The sequence below is a fragment of the Hoplias malabaricus genome, chromosome 2 (assembly GCF_029633855.1).
Source record: "Hoplias malabaricus isolate fHopMal1 chromosome 2, fHopMal1.hap1, whole genome shotgun sequence".
Classification (NCBI taxonomy): Eukaryota; Metazoa; Chordata; class Actinopteri; order Characiformes; family Erythrinidae; genus Hoplias; species Hoplias malabaricus.
The window spans coordinates 72,956,999-72,978,652 of NC_089801.1; the positions used below are offsets into that span (position 1 = coordinate 72,956,999).

Consider the following 21,654-nt stretch of genomic DNA (forward strand, 5'->3'; position numbering starts at 1 on the left):
GATGATGCTGATGACTGACATTTTTGTTGACATTTGCATCTACAAAGTAAATACTGCCGTAAAGCCTTTTAAGAATAAAGGCCTTAGTTGCAACAGTTTAAACCTTGTATTTTTAACAGAACACGAAGCAGTGTGAGTCGGTGCTGTGAGTGTTTTAGATGCTGGGTCAGTGTCATTGCCCCTTCTGTAAACAAGATGTGACAGCAGCTGAGGCTCTGACATCTGGACCAGCACACGCAGCGTAGTGAGAGGAAACTGTAGCGTAAACTACAGCTCAACAGCGCCACCAAGAGGACAGGACATACTTGACTCTACTAAAAGTTTAAAAAAAGTATGCGACTTTCTTTGGGTTTATTTCTTTTATTAAGTAGGCGTCAATAAGAACTAGGGGAGATTATGTAGTCAGCCTAAAAACCCAGTTCTGAACATTTTGATACAGTATGTTTAATGATAATAGAAAACAGCAGTTAGCAAAATCAGTGTGACTTGGGTAACTAAGTGTAAGAAAAAGTGTAAAATAAAAAAAACATTTTTATACTTTTTTGGTAAATATATACTCCAAATATTCCAAATTTGTATCTACAAATTTATATATATATTTTTTTACCTCTGACCCTGGTTTGCATCTAAAATGTGGAAAAACGAGGAACCAATTATTTAAATGTAAGAGAATGTTAAAGCTTTTAAATGTCGTTTTCATACCCGCCCCGATATTTTAGCGGCACCATAAAACGGGTTTGAATACTTCTGCTTTGGACCTGAATGAATCACTGAATCCATCGAATCAATCGAACAGTGAATGAATCAATCGAACAGTGGGAAAGAATCGAACGCCTGAATCGTTTTATTCAATATCCTGATTTGAATAACTCCTCCCACTCAATGGGTGTAGCTCCGCGTCATGTAGCACATGCGCAGTGTGGTGCGGGAGCCGGTGGCGTGAGTGTCGGCGGTGTTTCGGTGTGATTCCTCCGCGCCGCCGCTACGCTCTGCCTCTGATGAACGGCGCCATGGCCGCGTCCTCCAACAGGATCCTTCTCGGGCCGCTCGTAGCCGCCATCGACCAGGGCACGAGCTCCACGCGCTTTCTGGTGAGTCTCGGTGTGGGAGTAGTCCTTGTGCCCTTGTCCGCGTGCACGCCTCTGCTGCCGGTGGGCTGCGTCCCAAATTGCTGCCTCGGTCACTTCTTAATAAACCTGACCCACTGAACCGTGATTTTAATCAGTTTGTAGGCAGCAGGTGGAACGCTAGCAGCTGCCTACACTAACGGTACTGTACTCTACTGCACCTGCCTGTATTTCCTGACCAGCGTACAGGAATTGGGTGGAACCACTTGACTCTGATTATATCCCATAGTTTAAATGCCACTGCAGTCATTTAATAAAATATTATATAGCTTTTATTTTAACTAAACATAGCCGCGTATCTCTTCAAGGAAAAGGTTTATGTTTAAAGTGTATCTGTAATTGAGGTTTAGATATTTACATTTCTGCAGTTCAGACTTCCATGCATTATTTAAAGTATATATATGTAAGATTAATACTCAACGTTTTCTGTAAGTGACCTTGAAAGGGAGTTTAAAATAAACCAGCCTTCCCGTTCTTGTTGGGGAACCCACAACCCGCGGGACCTGTGACAGAAACACTACCTGTTGCGTCACAATTAAGTTTTATGATTTCCCATTGTGTGAAAACTGATGAATGAACCAATAGAAATGCTCCAAAATCCAAAACATGGAAAAGCATCTATTTACATTGACCCCCATTGAAAGTTAAGAAGGTTCAAATGGCCTTTGGACACAGTTTTAAAACTGTGTGTGTACTTTTTAAGTATATAAATTAAGGTAAAACAAATGTAAAATTAGAATATGTGGGGGAAAAAACTCAGTGCTTAAAACTGATAGCATATAAAAACGAAGAATATAATTAGAAAACGATAAAATGTTCAGCCCTACAGTGTGTAGTGGCCTATGTAGGGAGCAGGGCGTGGTTTGAGACGTGGCCTCCTCAGCCGTGTGTTTGTGAAAGTCCAGGCGGCTGTTCTTCTGATGAAGTTAGATAAACAAATATACCTTCAGCGTATAGATTTTCTCCTGAAAAACAGGTTACAAACTGTAAAATCACTGTGTTTAACCACAACTAGCCTGTTAGTTTTAGCTAGCTAGCACCCTGGCTATCTATGACTCTTTATAAGTCCAGTATTGAGTAGCTGCGCCTAGTAAAGAGACACCACAGTGTATTGTCAGTGGAGGCGGACCGGTTGCAGTGCAATTAAATTAACCAGAGCTGCTACAGAATGAATCGTTTATCCAGTTGCATAATGGCACACAGCAATTGTGAAAAGAGGCTTTGTGTCGATGCTGAACACACAACTCATTCCCTGGCCATTTAACATCACGTTAATCCAGTGATGGTCAGCTGCATGGTTTCACTACAGGATACATTTTGATATGAAGCAATTGAAACCGGCTTGTAACTTGTTTTCTTATTCATACGTTTAGGAACAGCTCCACAATCTGGTGTTATTTAGTGCTTCACATCACAGACATGGTGTCCTTGTTCATGTACATAAACATACATTCACTGTCCATGTAGGTACCTTTAGAGGTTATACAAACCCCCCCCCCACCTCCCTTTAATTGTAAGGACCCCACAGATCAGGTGTCGTTTGTGGGGTGGCTCTTTCCCAGCACTAGGGTGACACTGTTGGGTGCTGACATGTTAATGTTTGTTGTGCTGCAATGAACGGATCAGACACAACAGTGCTGCTGGAGTTTTTATACAATGCCCCCACAATGTCCACTCTGTTAGACACACCTACTTTGTTGGTTTAGATGTGTCCACAGAGCACATTTAGCTAGATGTTTATTGTTGGTGCACAATAACTTAAAAATAAACCTGCTAAACAATAAAGGAACTATATATATAATTATGGGCAGCACGGTGGCACAGCAGGTAGGTGTCACAGTCACACAGCTCCAGGGACCTGGAGGTTGTGGGTTCGATTCCTGCTCCGGGTGACTGTCTGTGAGGAGTGTGGTGTGTTCTCCCCATGTCTGCGTGGGTTTCCTCCGGGTGACTGTCTGTGAGGAGTGTGGTGTGTTCTCCCTGTGTCTGCGTGGGTTTCCTCCAGGTGACTGTCTGTGAGGAGTGTGGTGTGTTCTCTCTGTGTCTGCGTGGGTTTCCTCCGGGTGCTCCGGTTTCCTCCCACGCTCCAAAAACACACGTTGGTAGGTGGATTGGAGACTCAAAAGTATCCGTAGGTGTGAATGTGTGAGTGTGTGTTGCCCTGTGAATGACTGGCGCCCCTTCCAGGGTGTATTCCTGCCTTGCGCCCAATAATTCCAGGTAGGCTCTGGACCCACCGCGACCCTGAACTGGATAAGGATTACAGATAATGAATGAATGAATATATATCATTTTTCCCCTGAAAAATTGCAAAGTGTAAAGAACTTCTTTAAAGTTTAAATCAGAGTTTCAAAGCAACATGAGTTTTTATGTTTTCTCGTGATCCATAGATGGGACTTGATGTGGGAGAATCCCTATGGTCCAGTAATAATTAAACCATTATTTTTAAAAGCACAATATTACTGTGTAAGCTTGGGGGGGGGAGGGTTATAGTTGGGGGGGGAACATAGTTATAGATACCTGTGGTTTTTCAGCTGATGATTTGAAATACCGCCTTAAGCAAGTCTTAAGCAAAGCCCACTCGCTGAATGTTTGACTGTGGAATGACTGTGGCTCATGTTGTGCACTTCAGCTGCAGTTTGTTTTTGGGTTAGCGTCTTGCTGATGCAGTGTTTATGGTCTGATTATGTCTCCTGGGCTGAGTGTGCTTTGCTTTGCACAGGGCTCTTTTTAATCCAGTGCTTGGAATTACGATGAGCTTGTAAGTAGCAAATCCCTCCTGGTTGTAGCCTAAGCGTGTTTGTTCATCAGTTTATTAATATGAATATGTCTGGGGTACTTCAGAGTGTCGTCAGGAGGGTGATAAAGTCTGTATGAGAACAAAAAATAGCTGAAACTGAAGAAGGGCTGCTTGTAAGGAGACACTAGGAATGGATTCAGTCTATAGTCCTTCAAGCAATTCACAGGGAAAAACTGTGATTTAACGCTGTAAATAAGTCACGTTTGTGCTTTGATAAATGAGAGGGGTGCACTCGACAGAGGTGGGTCTTTGCTGCACTGTTAGCTCTGTTTGAATAACGACAGAGACACGCCCACACTACCAGGAGACCAATGAGGAGCAGTTGATTGCAAAGAGGGAAAAGAGTTGAAGCTGGGGGGCTCTATGTAGAGGTGCAAATGACAACAGTCTTTTTCTTTTTTAGAAAAATATATTCAAACTTTAAGCTGGAAATAGTGTAGTGTAAGACAATAAAACAACTGAGCTCCAGTATTTTTAAACAGCAGCGATGTGTTAATAATGGTTTATTACGGAGGATAGGTGTCTATGGGCTTTAGGAAATATTTCAGAAAACAGTTGAAAGATTCACTGAATGCTTTGAGATCTGAATAAATAAAGAATACTGAAGAAATCAGTCATGTTCAGATTAAATGAAACCCATGTATCATCTTGTAATACTCTTAATTTTCACCTCTTTTATGTCAGATTTCTAAATGATCCTGTTTTTCATTTGTGCAGGTCTTCAATGCTAAAACAGCAGAGCTTCTAAGTCACCATCAAGTCGAGATTCAACAAAGTTTTCCTAAAGAAGGGTGAGTCAGTTCAAACATCTGTACTGTTGTTGAAAAAGAAAAATATATATAATGTCCCTTAACCTGTAAAATGGTACACGTAGGAACAGTTATCTCAATGGCAACTGTTTGATGAATACTTACAATATCTTAGTTATATGTATAGTTACAATATCTGCATGATGCATATAGTAAATTTACTGTCAAACTAGAGAGAGTGTGTAAATTTAAGCTGCTCACAAACTCAAGGGAATATAAATAAATAAATAATTTTTCATTTTCATTTCTTTACGTCAGCTGGGTAGAAGAAGACCCAAAAGAGATTCTCCAGTCTGTTTATGAGTGCATGGACAGAACCTGTGAGAAACTGACGCAGCTCAATATCGACATCTCAAACATCAAAGGTATCCAGTATCACACTTGATGTGTTTTCTGCCTGTGGGTTGTTTGGCAGAATGTCTGATAACGGATACAAACATTTTTGACAAAAGTTCATATTAAAACAATGTCCCTCCATCTTTCAATGAAGTATGTCAATAAAGGCAAGCAAATGATTTACCTAATGTGTGTATTATCCATGAACTGCTTCAGATTATCTGTAGTTTGTTTAAATAGCAGTGTATCTTAAAGTATTAGCATAACTCAAAACGTATCTTAAACACTTTGATATTGTTTTAAAGAAGGGGCACAATATTAAAATCCTGTTGGGCCTGTGTCCAACATTGTGCATTTAAGGGAATGTATGATGATTTAGAGGTGCAGTTTAAATGATATGGATTGACGAGTATTGATTGAAGTTAGATTGTCATCAGTTTTTCTTGAATTCCATATTGGATTTTGTTTTCAGCCATTGGTGTGACAAATCAGAGAGAAACCACACTGGTTTGGGACAAGGAAACGGGTGAACCCCTTTACAATGCAATTGGTGAGACTCTGAACATGATGATTGTTTACTGACGATTATATAAAGTATAAATGTTATGCATTTACACTGTTGTGGTGCTAAATATTATTCATCTACTGATATTCCCCTGTGCAGTATGGCTGGACCTGCGAACACAGTCAACTGTGGAGAGACTCATCAATAAAACGCCAGGCAGGAACAAAAATCACCTGAAGGTGGGAAGACTGCACTTCTGAGATTGTAACATTAATTTATTCATTCATTATCTGTAACCCTTATCCAGTTCAGGGTCGCGGTCTATCCAGAGCCTACCTGGAATCTTTGGGTGCAAATCGGGAATACACCCTGGAGGGGGCACCAGTCCTTCACAGGGCAACACACACTCACACCTACGGACACTTCTGAGTCTCAAATCCACCTACCAACGTGTGTTTTTGGACTGTGGGAGGAAACCGGAGCACCCGGAGGAAACCCACGCAGACACAGGGAGAACACACCACACTCCTCACAGACAGTCACCTGGAGGAAACCCACGCAGACACAGGGAGAACACACCACACTCCTCACAAACAGTCACCCGGAGGAAACCCACGCAGACGCAGAGAGAACACACCACATTCCTCACAGACAGTCACCCGGAGGAAACCCACGCAGACACAGAGAGAACACACCACATTCCTCACAGACAGTCACCCAGAGGAAACCCACGCAGACACAGAGAGAACACACCACATTCCTCACAGACAGTCACCCAGAGGAAACCCACGCAGACACAGAGAGAACACACCACACTCCTCACAGACAGTCACCCGGAGGAAACCCACGCAGACACAGGGAGAACACACCACACTCCTCACAGACAGTCACCCGGAGGAAACCCACGCAGACACAGAGAGAACACACCACATTCCGCACAGAAAGTCACCCGGAGGAAACCCACGCAGACACAGGGAGAACACACCACACTCCTCACAGACAGTCACCCGGAGGAAACCCACGCAGACACAGAGAGAACACACCACATTCCTCACAGACAGTCACCCGGAGGAAACCCACGCAGACACAGGGAGAACACACCACACTCCTCACAGACAGTCACCCGGAGGAAACCCACGCAGACACAGAGAGAACACACCACACTCCTCACAGACAGTCACCTGGAGGAAACCCACGCAGACACAGAGAACACACCACACTCCTCACAGTCACCCGGAGGAAACCCACGCAGACACAGAGAGAACACACCACATTCCTCACAAACAGTCACCCGGAGGAAACCCGCGCAGACACAGAGAGAACACACCACATTCCTCACAGACAGTCACCTGGAGGAAACCCACGCAGACACAGGGAGAACACACCACACTCCTCACAGACAGTCACCTGGAGGAAACCCACACAGACACAGAGAGAACACACCACACTCCTCACAGTCACCCGGTGGAAACCCACGCAGACACAGAGAGAACACACCACATTCCTCACAGACAGTCACCCGGAGCGGGAATCAAACCCACAACCTCCAGAGCTGTGTCCCCGGAGCTGTGTGACTGCGACACCTACCTGCTGCACCTCCGTGCCGCCCGAGATTGTAACAGTTCTTCTAAATTTTTATTTATTGTGGCTGATTAAAAAAAAATAAATAAATTGGGGAATTTTATTGCACTCTCTTGCCACTAGACTGAAAGGTTCAAGCCAAAATTGGTGTTACCACTGTGACAGTAATCTGCAAAGCAATAAAATTTAAAGTTAAATTAAATTAGTGCAGTATAAAACGACTGGTAACTGAAAGTTCTTGTGGATATTCAGACAGTTTTTGCTGTGATTTTATTGTTGCTGTTGTGAATTAATAAATTTAAATTTGACTGTAAAAAGTGTATTTATTTATATCACTGTTACAGTTTTCTCACATATGCGATTAAACACCTCTGTTCTTTCTTTTACAGCATAAGACAGGTCTGCCCATCAGTACGTACTTCAGTGCAGTGAAGCTCCGCTGGTTAATGGACAATGTGGACGAGGTCCACAAGGCCGTTGTCTCGCACAGAGCCATGTTTGGAACCGTCGATTCCTGGCTCATATGGGTAAATATATATAAAACTTGAAACAAGGCTAATACTAGTTAGACTGGAAAATTTATATTTTACTACAATTCACATGATCATTTCTAAAGTTACAGTCAGATTACTGTTAAATTACAGAAGACTTTATACTGCTACTTTCTTTTCTAGTGTCTGACTGGAGGAAAAAAGGGAGGTGTCCATTGCACAGATGTGACCAATGCCAGCAGGACAATGCTTTTCAACATTCACACTATGGATTGGGATCCAGATCTCTGCAAGTAAGCTCCAATCGTTTGTGTGTACCCGCACAAACCAGCAGTACAGATCCATTTGTCTTGAAATAGCAAGCCTTAACATGTAAATACCTTCAGTCTGCTTGGGCATAAACAAAGTGCTTTAAAATCCTTACTGTGTCACTTAGTAAAGACCTGTTCCAGTTTAGTGACTGGTAGCTGACGAATCAGAAGTTAGCATTTAGCATTATATTCTAAAAGCCAATGAGCTGTCCAATGGCATTAGTTGTTCAAACTGAAACTAATATATGTCAGTCCTTCAAAATGACATTAAACAGCTGCGTGTTGTGTTTCAGGTATTTTGATGTACCAATGGAGATTCTTCCAAAAGTAAGGAGTTCGTCAGAGATTTACGGCTTAATGGTAAGTCCCTACATGTTTTCCGAGACAGAGAAATAGTCTTTTTATTTACTACAATTAACTCTAAGAGCAGTGCATGCTACAGCCATTTATTTTTGAAATGCCAGGTTTTAACTTTAAAGGATGTCCTAAGTTAACGTTTTTCCTGCTTGGATCTGGTTCTTGGAGCGTTTATGTGCCCTGTGGCAGGTACATTCTTATCACAATCAAATATTTGTGTCTTATTATCTTTTTGGCCTCACTGATAGAAAATCAGTTCTAGTCTGGTGAGTAGGCCTTGACTCTACACTCATCATTCTGCTGTCATTTCTGGGGAAAACCAGTCTTTATTCTCTCGTTTGGCTTTGGTGTCCCTTTTGATATCATTCCATCCAGCAGTGCATTTCCAATTTGAAAAGTTAAATTCATCATCCATTAAAGGCTTGTGACAGCTGTGGAGATCAACACTGTCATCCATGTGTAGTCCTGACTTTGTAACACTTGTTGGAAATGTACTGGGTGGCTGTACACTTGTGTACTTACACTTAGTGTTGGCTTGATGTAACAGTGAGTAACTTCACCCGCCATTAGACACTAGATGCAGTGATGGCTTTCCAAACAGCAATTGTGACTTTCCTGCTTTACTCAAAAGCACTTTCTGACCCAGTTGCTGTGGTTCTGTCTTTTCTGCCATTTTTGCATGTTCACCTCCTTTTTTTCCCAAACACTCACCATTATTATTATTTTGATCACGGGAAAATGGAGGCAGGTTCATGTGGCATGCTTCAAACAATCAGAATGGACTTCTGAGTTGTTGTGAAGTGGCTCTGAATCATACGTTTGCATAGTGTTCATCACCGTAGCCTACTCATAGCATGCTCATTGTATTGTGTACACTTTAAAAAAGAAGGTCCTACTGCATTAATCGTTAAATGCAATGAACCCAAGGCATCCGTGCACTATTTATGGCACTTACATGAGTTTTTTAACCTACTCGCATATGCTGGATATAAAACGTCTACACATCCCTATTATAATGTGAGATTTATGTGGTTTATTTCCACCTTTGCTGTCACCCATAATCTGTGTAGTTCAGTAGATAAGCAAACTGTGGGGTAAAATGGTTCTGTGAGTGTGTACACCCTCATAACTGGAGCTGTGGCACATTCAAACTCTTATTAAAAAGTAGTCAATAATGGCTCTGGTTGTCCTCATCAGCTTTTTGGGTAGGGTTTTTTCTTAGCATTTACTTAGGTGCATCTAACAGCAAAAGCCATGGTCTGCAAAAATCACACACAGAATCACATGGATCTCATTGCTGAAAGTATTCAGCCAGGGAAACGGTACACAAACATTTCCAGGGCATTAGATATACAATGGAACACAGTGAAGACGTGGATTAAATATGGCACAACAGAGGCTTCACCAAGATCTGGATGTTCCTCCAAAATTGATGAACACACAAGAAGAAAACTGGTCTGGGAGGATGCCAAGAGGCCTACAGCGATATTAAAGGAGCTGCAGATTTACTAGCAAGTGCTTAATGTGTTTTATGTTTGGGAATTGTGTTATTTGTTAGGTGCAAAAACAGCACTGTCACTTAAGGAACATCACAAACACTGAAGCTTGGAGGTGGGTGCATTAGTGTTTGGGGCTGTTGTCCTTCAGCTGAACTAGGGTTTAGGAGTTGTAAACCAATCCAAATATCACTCAGTTTTAACCCAAAACCTTCAGGCCTCTGCTAAAATGCTGCAGACGAATAGGAATTTCACGTTTCAGAAGGCTGATGTACGTGTCATGTGATGCCCTACATCAAATTGAACCATATTCTATTTGTAATAATCCATGCTTTGTCTGTTAATGCATTTGTCACTTTGTGAGTTGAGGCAGATTTTGAACAGAACACTGGTTGTAATGTCACTGATGGTAATAGGAAGCTCTTGTCAAAATACAAATATTAATTGCATTACAGATTTCGGTTGATATTTATATTTTGGGCACTTGAGAAAAAAAACAGCTCTGTTAGAATACATAGGACTTTGGTTAGGTTTTTAGTCTTTTAATGAAGCTAATATCAAACTTTTGATTAGCTAAAAACAATGTAATTACAGCTGTCTAGTCTTTGCTAGTTCCACTGAACAGGAAGTCTATTGCCCAGCCTCGCAGGATGAGGATGAGCATGTGCTTTCTCCAAGACATGGGGCCAATCCACTGCTTCTTTTCAAACTATGCCTAATGTAACACCACTGAAAAGCTTAACATCCCAGAGAAAAGAACACACTTCCCAGATCACTCACACCACCCGACAGACGCTCAGGCTATTTAGCACCATCATATCTCCTGTAACAACTGGGGTTCGGCTTAGCAATGTCCAGTGATTGGGGAAAATAAGGCATTTGTTTGTGGAGCATGCGTAGATCAATTGGCTGAGTTTTTCTAATGTAGTATATAACGTGTGTGTGCTGATCTTTTTAAACTGTTCTTTAACTTATGTTTTACCTAAACAGAAATCAGGTGCCCTCACCGGTGTTCCAATATCAGGGGTAAATTGAATATAATTCATTCTTCTTTTATATAAAAATGATATTATTGGCGTTTAAAGTGTGATAACTTCCTGATAACAAACTAAGGTCACTGTGTACTCTGTTTGGTGAAGTGTCTAGGGGACCAGTCTGCGGCTCTTGTGGGACAGATGTGTTTTAAAGACGGTCAGGCAAAAAATACGTAAGGCGATATCTTTTTCTTTTTTCTTTAGGGCCACAGCTAACCTACGTCTCCTGAATGTTGAGGATGAAAAGACGTAATGTAACACTAACTACAGGGACACATTTTTAAAATTAAATTTTAAATCACGGTGAATTTTAATGGATTGATTGATAATATTTTGTGAAGAATTTAAACACTTTTTAACTGGCAGGGTCTCAAATTAATTAGCTACATTACACAAGACATACTACCATTCATTTACCATTAGTTTCCTGTCAAAACAGCCAGCAGAGGTTATTGGTTTTAGGAGGCACCTCTGAGAAGATCTGCTTACATAAATTAATAAGGAAAATGTGTGGAATAAATAGGAACTTCTAAACATTTATATTATAAAACAACCTCGTAAAACCTGCAAAAAACTAACAGCATTAACTCGAATGTATAGGTCTGACATTATTTGTAACTGTCACTTACTATTTACTGAGAACAGACAAAGAGTTTCAGTTCAGACAAAGAATATGTTGAAAAGCAGAAAATGCAAACAAACTCTAAGACCGAACAGAAAAGGTGTGGGGGAAAATATGTTTTTAAAAAAAAGGAAGAAGCTGAAGTACTGAAGGCAAAGCTGGGATCTTCCAAATATTGAAAAATGTGGTATTTAGTTGTTGATAATTTTTAAAGCATGTAATTAACTGTGACTTGTTCACAAATTAAACGCATGAAGTATGAACAGTGCCGTAGTTCCTCTTTCTCACCTCTGTAATCTAATGTTCTACACCTTTCCCTTTCTATCTCCAGTTATGGGACAGGGTGTTTCCTGCTGAGAAACACAGGGGAAAAGGTATGTATTATATTCACTACTAGAATTATATAATTCTCTGTTGGAAATGATGTTGTTGTATTGTCTAACTTCTTTAACCTCCTTGGTGTTTTCTACAGCCAGTGATGTCAGACCATGGCCTGTTAACCACAGTGGCGTATAAACTGGGTCGAGACAAGCCAGCCTGCTATGCACTAGAGGTGCGTTCGTTTGTTTCTAAATGTTTTGTTGTACTTTCTGAAAGCATAAGTGATGGTGCAACTTCCCTGCCAGTGTTTAGCAATGTTCTAACACTTAACATTTATATATAAACCTCTACTCCACCTTAACTTACCTTCACAAAACCACATTCAGCTTCAGAATGTTCAGTGGCCGCTATGATGTCTATAACTGACTTGTTTCAAGTCATTTCAATGGACCAGATGTTGCCACACCTTAAAACAGAATGGAACAATGTGTATAGGCAAGAGAAATTAAGGTGTGTGTGAAATGCTGTTAAGTCTCTTTCCATTACACAAGAACTGATCTTTAATTATTCCCCTTCAGGGTTCGGTTGCCATAGCTGGGGCTCTTGTTCGTTGGTTGAAAGATAACCTTGGGATTATCCAGTCTTCTACTGAGCTTGGTAAGTGCTTAAGTGGATAAATTACAGACCTAATCAGGAAGTGACTAAACTGCCCCTTGGCTGATCTAGTAACCTACTAACCCTGAATTTACCTACTAACCCTCTCTCTCTCTCTATCTCTATCTATCTGTCTATCTATCTCTATCTATCTATCTGTCTATCTCTATCTATCTATCTATCTATCTATCTCTATCTATATCTGTCTGTCTCTCTATCTATATCTGTCTGTCTCTCTATCTATATCTGTCTATCTCTCTATCTATATCTGTCTATATCTATCTCTATCTGTCTATCTCTCTATTTCTCTATAACTATATCTATCTATCTATCTATCTCTCTATCTGTCTATCTCTCTATCTCTCTAACTATATCTATCTATCTATCTATCAATCTCTCTATCTATCAATCTCTCTATCTATCTCTGTCTCTATCTGTATATCTATCTCTATCTTTATATCTATCTCTAGTTTTTTTGGCCTTCTGGCATTATGTGAGTGCCATTGTGGACTGTTCAAAAACTCTTGTAGAACAATTGAGCACTGATTCGCACTTTACTGTTTGTGGTACATCAATGGTTAATCAGTAGTGTTCATTTTTTCTCTTCTAGAAAAGCTGGCTGCTGGTGTTGGCACATCCTACGGTTGCTATTTTGTCCCTGCATTTTCTGGCCTGTACGCCCCCTACTGGGAACCAAGTGCTAGAGGGTGTGTAAAAGTCAGCTCTACCATAAAACTGAATGACACTGGGGGATGATTGTACTGAAAAATGTCTTTGGGGGGGGGGCAGAGTTTTAGTAAAATCTGAATAATTAATAGAATAAAGTCGGCAAGATTTCAAGCATTTGTGCGTACAATGGGGCAGACAACCAATGTTGAGTATTGTTTAAGTTATCCATTATGCTTCATCAATTAAAAAATAAATAAAATGTATTCAGGCACATCAGGACCAGCTTGTTATTAGCATTTAAATGCTAACCCTGACCTAAATTCTATAAAGAATAATGAGATGAAAATAGCTTGTTGTGGACCTGTTGCTCCAGGCGTGAAACCCAACTGCTATTTTGTTGCTTTTGAATTGAATGTTAACTTGTAAATTTCCTTTGCCTTTCTCTAAACAGAATAATTTGCGGTTTGACACAGTTCACGAACAAGAGTCACTTGGCCTTCGCTGCTTTGGAGGCCGTCTGCTTTCAGACACGAGAGGTAGCCATTGCTGTTTACGTTCTAGTGCTGTTCTTCAAACAGCAATTAATGATTTATAATCTCATGCAAATCAGAGAACCCAAAATGACACTTGATTTCCATAGATACTGGAAACAGTATAAAATAATATTTCATTTTAGGTGCTGAAAGTATAGTAATTTGACTCATTTTTCAAATAATTCATTTGGTTCAGATTCTGGATGCAATGAATCAGGACAGTGGAATACCTCTGAATCAGTTGCAAGTTGATGGAGGCATGACCTCTAACAAACTTCTCATGCAGCTACAGGCTGATATCCTCTGCATTCCAGTAGGTAAGTGACGTAAAGCTGCTCTCAGAATAAAAGCAGAGTTTGTTACCTCTGGGCTTCTTTTGTTAGGGGTAATGCTGTCGAAGGTGCTTTCTATTAAGGAAAGCATTATTGTAAAATGTTTCATATGTTCAAACCAATCTTTTTTTTCCATGTTGGATCAGAGGAAAAGTGGCTCTTATATATTTATTTAGAGAAGTTAATATCAGGACTTTATTAAAAAAAAAAAGTTTACCTCCTCGTTCCACTGGAATGTACCCCTGGCAGAGCAGTTATAGCATGAAATTAGTTTGTTCTGAAAGTCCTTTCACTGTTTCACTTCAGTTTTCAGTGTTTTTAATATCAGTGTTGTGTGTGCAGTGAAACCATCGATGCCAGAGACCACAGCTCTAGGAGCCGCAATGGCAGCAGGAGCAGCAGAGGGTGTCAGTATTTGGAGTCTGAACCCTGAGGACCTCACGGAGGTCACTTGTGAAAAATTTGAACCCCAAATTAACCCAGAGGGTAAGAAAGCCTCAACCGTTCTCAGAATAACTATGTTTCATAGCTGCCATATTTACATGACAAAAGCCAGCAGTACTCGTGTACTGATGATGAAGATAAATGCTGATAGGTACCACTTTGAAATAAGACGACACTTATAAAAGTTTATAAATGGTTTATAAATTAGTAAACACCTTAAAGGTCATTAATAATCATTTGTAACCGAGATTAAACAAGAAAACTGTGACCCCTTTTTTATTTGTATTTTTTTTGTCTAATAGTTAGTGTCAAAACCTACCAAAAAAGTAAAGTAAAGGATAAGCTAAGACCTGAGAATGTGAATTTAGTCATTTCATATGTTAAGGTACACACCACATTATCATCAATGTCTAAAAAACTGCACTTGATAGCTGTGTTATAAATGATTTGTAATGACTCTTAATGCATTTACAACCTGGTTAATAACCATTAATAAACAGATTGTAAACCATTGTACATGTGGACTTATATTAAAGTGACACCTGTTAATCTTATTATTTTTAAAGTGATATTGTACAAGGAATGGACCTGTTATTGATAATAAACATTTCCAGAAAGACACTTCCGTCTCATGCTTACAGTGTAAAATACAGCCATAATAAATCATCAAACAAAGCAGCAGCAACTCTTAAAGATGATACTCTTTTAATATCAACCAATTGATTTTTATGCTTTCTTTTCCCTCTGTAAAGCACTTTGAATTGCCCTTGTGTCTGAAAGATAAGATAAACAAATTTGCTTTCTGCCTTCTAGCATAACACTACACTGTCTCGGTATATTTTATTTATTACTAGTTTTATTCTGTTGAACAGAGCTGAAGGGAAGGCCAAAGGAAAGTCTGGTACTGTGCCTAATTGACATATTTTTCCCAACATACATACTGGAACTTTCTATGACAGCTATGGAAACCTGGGCACATTCAGCTACGTTCAGAGCGGACAACTGGGTCTTTACTTAATCTGCATTACAGCGAACTATAGTGGCAAACATTTTCCTAATTTGATTCTAGTTCTCAGTTTTTAAGTCTTTCTTTAATAAAAAGGACATTTATGTTTCACATGTGCCTATAAGCGCCATGATCTCCATGTTTACTGGTGTCTTTTGTCCCTGAACAGAGAGTGAATTCCGCTATGCTCGCTGGAAGAAGGCTGTTCAGAAAGCAATGAACTGGGAGACCACAGAGCCGATCATGAACGGAAATGGTTGGTGCCTCTTCTTTTTACTGTTGCATGACTCCATAGTCAGACAAGCAGAAAAACCTAGAGAGATTTAATCTAAACAAATTTTTAAAAAATATATAAAATGTAAATAAAAAACTGACATCTTTATGTGAACAGTGGCCTGCTAATGTGCAAACATTCCACCTGCGTTACCCTGTATATTTATATATATATTTATATTTGTACAGGGTGGGCCATTTATATGGATACACCTTAATAAAATGGGAATGGTTGGTGATATTAACTTCCTGTTTGTTGCACATTAGTATATGGGAGGGGGGAAACTTTTCAAGATGAGTGGTGACCATTGTGGCCATTTTGAAGTCGGACATTTTGGATCCAACTTTTGTTTTTTCAATGGGAAGAGGGTCATGTGACACATCAAACTAGTTGGGAATTTCACAAGAAAAACAATGGCTTGGTTTTAACGTCACTTTATTCTTTCATGAGTTATTTACAAGTTTCTGACCACTTATAAAATGTGTTCAAAGTGCTGCCCATTGTGTTGGATTGTCAATGCAACCTTCTTCTCCCACTCTTCACACACTGATAGCAACACCGCAGGAGAAATGCTAGCACAGGCTTCCAGTATCCGTAGTTTCAGGTGCTGCACATCTTGATGGTATGGTGTGGTATATGAGGTACAAAGATAGTGGGGCCATTCTTCATCAATGGAAACCTCAAGGCCACTGGGATGCGAAATTGCTACATGATAATGTGTTTTCCTCTTTATGCAATGAAACTGGCACCACCACATTATGAGTGTCAGGTCTGAGCATTCCTTAATGAACAGTTTCCTGGAAAGTGGATTGGTCGTCGTGCCCCCCCCCCCCAAGGTCTCTTGATCTGACCCCCTTAGACTTTTATCTTTGGGGTTATCTGAAGGCAATTGTCTATGCTGTGAAGATATGAGATGTGCAGCACCTGAAACTACGGAGACTGGAGGCCTGTGCTAGCATTTCTCCTGCGGTGTTGCTATCAGTGTGTGAAGAGTGGGAGAAGAGGGTTGCATTGACAATCCAACACAATGGGCAGCACTTTGAACACATTTTATAAGTGGTCAGAAACTTGTAAATAACTCATGAAAGAATGAAGTTACATTTAAAACCAAGTACACCATAGTTTTTCTTGTGAAATTCCCAATAAGTTTGATGTGTCACATGACCCTCTTCTCATTGAAAAAAACAAAAGTTGGATCCAAAATGGCCGACTTCAAAATGTCCGCCACCTGTCCCCCTCCCATATACTAATGTGCCACAAACAGGAAGTTAATATCACCAACCATTCCTATTTTATTAATGTGTATCCATATAAATGGCCCACCCTGTACATTTTAAATGAGATGCTCAATTTTTCATTTTAAAAAGTTAGAAATTGAAATCTCTGCTGTTGGTAATTAACCTGTTTGATAAAAGCCTATTAAATCAGATTAAATCATAACCTGAAGCACATTCAGTAAAATCCCTGAACACGTGTTGCTGGTTTCAGTTACTTTGAACATTGTATAAAAACCCACTAAAGTGTTTGAAATTGTGGAAATCATGGCTAAGCCTTAAAATAAATTGGAGATTTTGATGCAGGACACAATCCCTTATACGTTTTATAGGAACATGTACATCATTGTAGCTTCATGGCTGTAACAGTTACTCACATGTTCCCCTTGTGTTTTTTCTCTTTGGTATATTGCATGAATTGGACCTGGGTTCGGGACACGCTACAGAGGAATCTAGTATCTTCAGTAGTGTTCCGCTGGGCTTTTACATTCTTGGTAGCATGTTAATGTTAATTGGAGCAAAATACATTGCAGGTCAGTGTATGTTGTGTGAAGCTGAAAGTAAACCTTTTATGCGTGAATGTATGAATGGGGTTGTGTAAATGTACACTGTATCATTTGGACCTTTCTTTTGAGTCTGACTACGTAAACACCACCTCTTTCTTTCTGTAAATAATTCCTAATTCCTAATAAAACATTGATATCAGAGTTATTACAAAAATTTGTATTGTTAGGTTTAAAAACTGTAGTTAATTGACTCCAGTTCGTGTTAGAAATACAAAGTAGCTAAGTTGATTTTAAATGCTTTATATTCAGTCTGTGATTGAGCTGATTAACAATTACAAAGACCCCCTCAACCATTATTATGTTCTCTTCCAACTACATCACTCAGTCCAGTGTGTCATCATCCAATCCACTGTGTACTTCCTTTCATTTTCTTCAGTTCTGTACCTGTCCCATTGAATATTTGTTACTACATGCTACTTTAGTAATTACTTATTTATTTTTTACCAAAACATATAATAAAACTGTTTTTATTTTATGCTTATTTCAAAACAGGACACAAATAAGACACTTGAATCATCTTTGATAAAGGAGAGTATTAGAAAACAACAGGGTCTCGGGCACATCCATCAACAGACAGCGGTCCAGTGTCCAGCCACCATAGGACCCAGTTCTCCTACGGACATTCCAGCTGTAACTCCAAAGCTGCCAGTAGCAGACACCACCTCCCAACCTTCACTTGCCAAGGAATATCTGTCTGATTTCCAGTCCAGCAGATGCGGATGCTGATTTGTGGAACTGTGATGACAGGCACATGCAAAGCATGACTGCCCTGTTCCTGCATGAATCTACTGTAGGTTCCCCTTTGTTTATCAGTGATACCCTCGTGTTTTTTTTTTTTGTGCTTTGACTGTGTTATAATCTCAAACTGAGCAGTAACATTAGAACACAGCTGGATCTTTACAGAAAAGCTTTCTGAATGGAAGAATAGCTTTCTAGTCGTCATTGTTCTGATGTCCAGGGTTTGGACATTTTGTCACTGCATGCGTTTTAGAGTAGAACCTAACCCATATATCAGCAGTTCAGTATGGCGATAATTTTTCTAGAGGTTTAATATCCACTGTAATATATATTTTGATAGAAAACCACCACCAGTCATGGCACTTTTTAAAACCGTCATCAAAAACCATGGATTATTTATATTTATTTTTTTAAATACATCACTGTCCAAAAATGAACGTGAAACATGCTGATGTTCAGTTTGTTTTGAGTGGAGTGTCAGGTGATCATTCTGTTCTCACAGATGTGAAATTCCTGTTGATAATGGCACTGATTATTGTTTTTGCGTCACATGCATCTCTTATGTGAAGATAATCATTGGTTCAGTTTTGTAAAACTAAATGTCACATGACCGCCTGAAACGGCAAATCTAAACACAACGGGATTTGGGTCAAAATAACACATAAAATGCACTCAGACTTGACCTGACCTGACCGTTCTACTCTTTTGTATGAAGAAATATCAGCGATGATCAGAAGCTGAAACCGTGAAATATGAAATTTCAATTTTGGTCATTGTGTCACTCACAGTGTTTTCATATCAGTCAAGTCCTGTATTAGAAATTAGAAATCTAAGCTTTTAGAGCACTTTACTAAGAAATTATTTAGTTATTGTATGCACGCGTGACTGTGAAATCTAATTTAAAACGTTAAGGGTTTTATACACTTTTACCGATTGAGAAAACTGTGCAGTGATGCTGATGAGAATACTGTGCTTAGGGGTTCCGTTATAGCTTCCTGAACCAAAACACTGTGGATCATAATGTAGAAAAATCCCAGGCCTAACCTCGACCATTCATACAAACTAAAATAAAGGAGTCCCAGGTCTTGGGACAGCTTCTGTACATTTGTTTTGAACATACAAAACATGTTTTAAATGAAGCAAGGACAATTTTAAGGTATGTATTGTATGGTGAGCACGTTTTTAGCTGTGTTTGGTCAGTGTATTCAGTTTTCTGTTATAAGGTGCCAAGTACAGATCAAAAATACAACAGGCAGAGTTTTCTGTACAAATACTGTCTGAGATCCTGAGAAAATGGCTGCATTAAAATGTTTTTGTTTTTTCGTGTTGTATTTAGCTTTATTCTTCAGCTATGCAGCATGATAAAAGACAACCAAGGGTTTGGGTTGGAAACGGTCAACCTGTCGTCTTTGTGCTATGTTTTAAGTCGTATGCCTCTGGTGCCTCATGTACTTCATGGTTTGCTTTCGTTTTATAAATGTAAAGTGCTTATGGTGGTGATTCTATTAGTGTTCATTGTACTATTTAGTAAATTAAGTAAATTAATTATTTAGTAAATTAATTAGTAAATTGAGCAATTATTATTTTTAGAACAAATGTAGGCACTGAAAATGTGATATTATTTTTATGGGTAGCACTTGCTAATAAGGGAAAATTAGAAGGGGAAAAAAAAAGCAGAATTTACCTTAACACAATACTAGAATAAGAAAATGTCACTGGTTTAAAGACCACTATCCTTTATTTGTTCATTCAATTTTTCCTTTCTTTCTGACTATAGAATTTAAAACGAGTCACAGTATGGCATTCTGTAACACTGCTGGGAAGTGTCGAAAATGCCAAGTAAAAAACATTACTTTTTGCACTGTTTAAGTGAAGGTATGACTCGTGTGGACATAACCAGCCCTAGAAAAGGTTAATGGTACCATCCTGTCATTAAATGCCCTACTATCAACTATTGTGTTTCTCAGAGTAACCTTTCAGATCAAATGTTTTTTGTTAATAAATATAACAGCAAAAGACTAATTACTATGTAAAAATATAGTGTAGTAAAGGCATCCTGAGCAGAAAAGTCACAAAATCTGTGTGTGTTGTTCTCTGCTCTTTGTTTTTATACCTAGGGTAGTTTCAGCCCTGTGGAAATGTTGGCCCTCCCCAAGGTTTGTTTTGCCCTCCTTAAGAGACAAGACAGTGACTGATCTAACAGCACTGGACACGAAAGATGGTAGAGTTGAGTGAAATCATTCAGGTGAAAGTAAGAGTCCAAATATTCCTCCACCAAGAAAAACGAACTTCAGCTACAAAGGCCTCTGCCAAATAATTCTAACTATGCTGTAGTGCTCTTGTATGTTTAGCAGCCACTTTTCCTAGGCACTGTATTGAGAACATTAATGGGAAGTGAGAGGCGTGGCTAAATATGAAACATTTGTTGTGACTTGAGATGCTGGTACTCTAGTGGAGGAATGTCAGGTATATCACCTTTAAATATCAGTCCAATGCCAAATAACTTGTTGGTAGTGTATTGGGAGACATGATGTAAAAATGATGATGCATTGCACTCCGTTTTACACAGCCAAACTGTGTAATAACACTGAAGTCCATTTTTGTAGCTTACTGTAAATTTGTAAAGATATTTTCTTGGAGTTGTGTGATCTAAACTGGTGTTTCCATTATGGATTTGTATTTTTCCCCTCCCACTTTACTTGAACTGCCCTATACACTGTTATAAATCATAGCAGTGGCCAGTATTATTGATACTTGTATAGCACGTCTAATTTTTTATGTTGGTATGAACACGTTTGCATGTCAAATCACTCATATGTCAATAATATTTGGACACCAGTTTAAATGACAAACATTAGCAAGTGTTTAATATTATTTGTTTTCTGCTATCCTCATTAAAAGTTGTAGTGTTTACATTCCGACCTGTTTCACATGATTTAATAAGACTAGTGTGGGTGTGGGTGTGTGTGCTGTGGGTATATATCCAATATTTAGCTTTAAATCACACTTGTACATGTTATTATAATTGTTAGGAATTGCCAATTCTACTAATGCATATTTAGAATATGTAACATATACATAATATATGCATGCAAATGATATATATTACAAAATACAGTTATTTAAATTGTGAACAATGACCCTGAAATTGTATACACTTAAGACTAATATAACACACGAGTAAAAAAGAAAAGGCATTTTGATTTTTGATTACAGTTTGATTAAAATGATTCATAACCTACATTTTGTTATTCCCTGAGGTCCACTTAAGCCTTTTTTTTACTCCTGGAATCTGAAGAAAAAAAATACATTTATTTATTTATAACAGCCATATACCTTATAATTACAATGTAAACATGTGGAACGAAACTAAC

At 39.1% G+C, this 21,654-nt stretch overlaps 1 protein-coding gene across 2 annotated transcripts; it reads left to right on the forward strand.

The window, feature by feature from the left end:
* Positions 1–913: 913 nt before the first annotated feature.
* Positions 914–21,301, forward strand: gk (glycerol kinase). Of its 2 annotated transcripts, XM_066661404.1 has the most exons (21): positions 914–1,091; positions 4,645–4,718; positions 4,995–5,101; positions 5,545–5,622; positions 5,737–5,816; positions 7,548–7,685; positions 7,833–7,942; positions 8,254–8,320; positions 8,566–8,583; positions 10,804–10,839; positions 10,953–11,020; positions 11,801–11,843; positions 11,942–12,022; positions 12,369–12,447; positions 13,055–13,151; positions 13,565–13,649; positions 13,843–13,963; positions 14,321–14,464; positions 15,598–15,684; positions 17,423–17,509; positions 18,035–21,301. In XM_066661404.1, exons 1-21 carry the CDS (start codon positions 999–1,001, stop codon positions 18,043–18,045), a joined length of 1,704 nt encoding a protein of 567 aa, XP_066517501.1. In that variant the 5' UTR covers positions 914–998; the 3' UTR covers positions 18,046–21,301. The 2 variants fall into 2 exon arrangements, with proteins under 2 accessions (XP_066517501.1, XP_066517502.1); XM_066661405.1 differs by lacking the exon at positions 8,566–8,583.
* Positions 21,302–21,654: the final 353 nt, after the last annotated feature.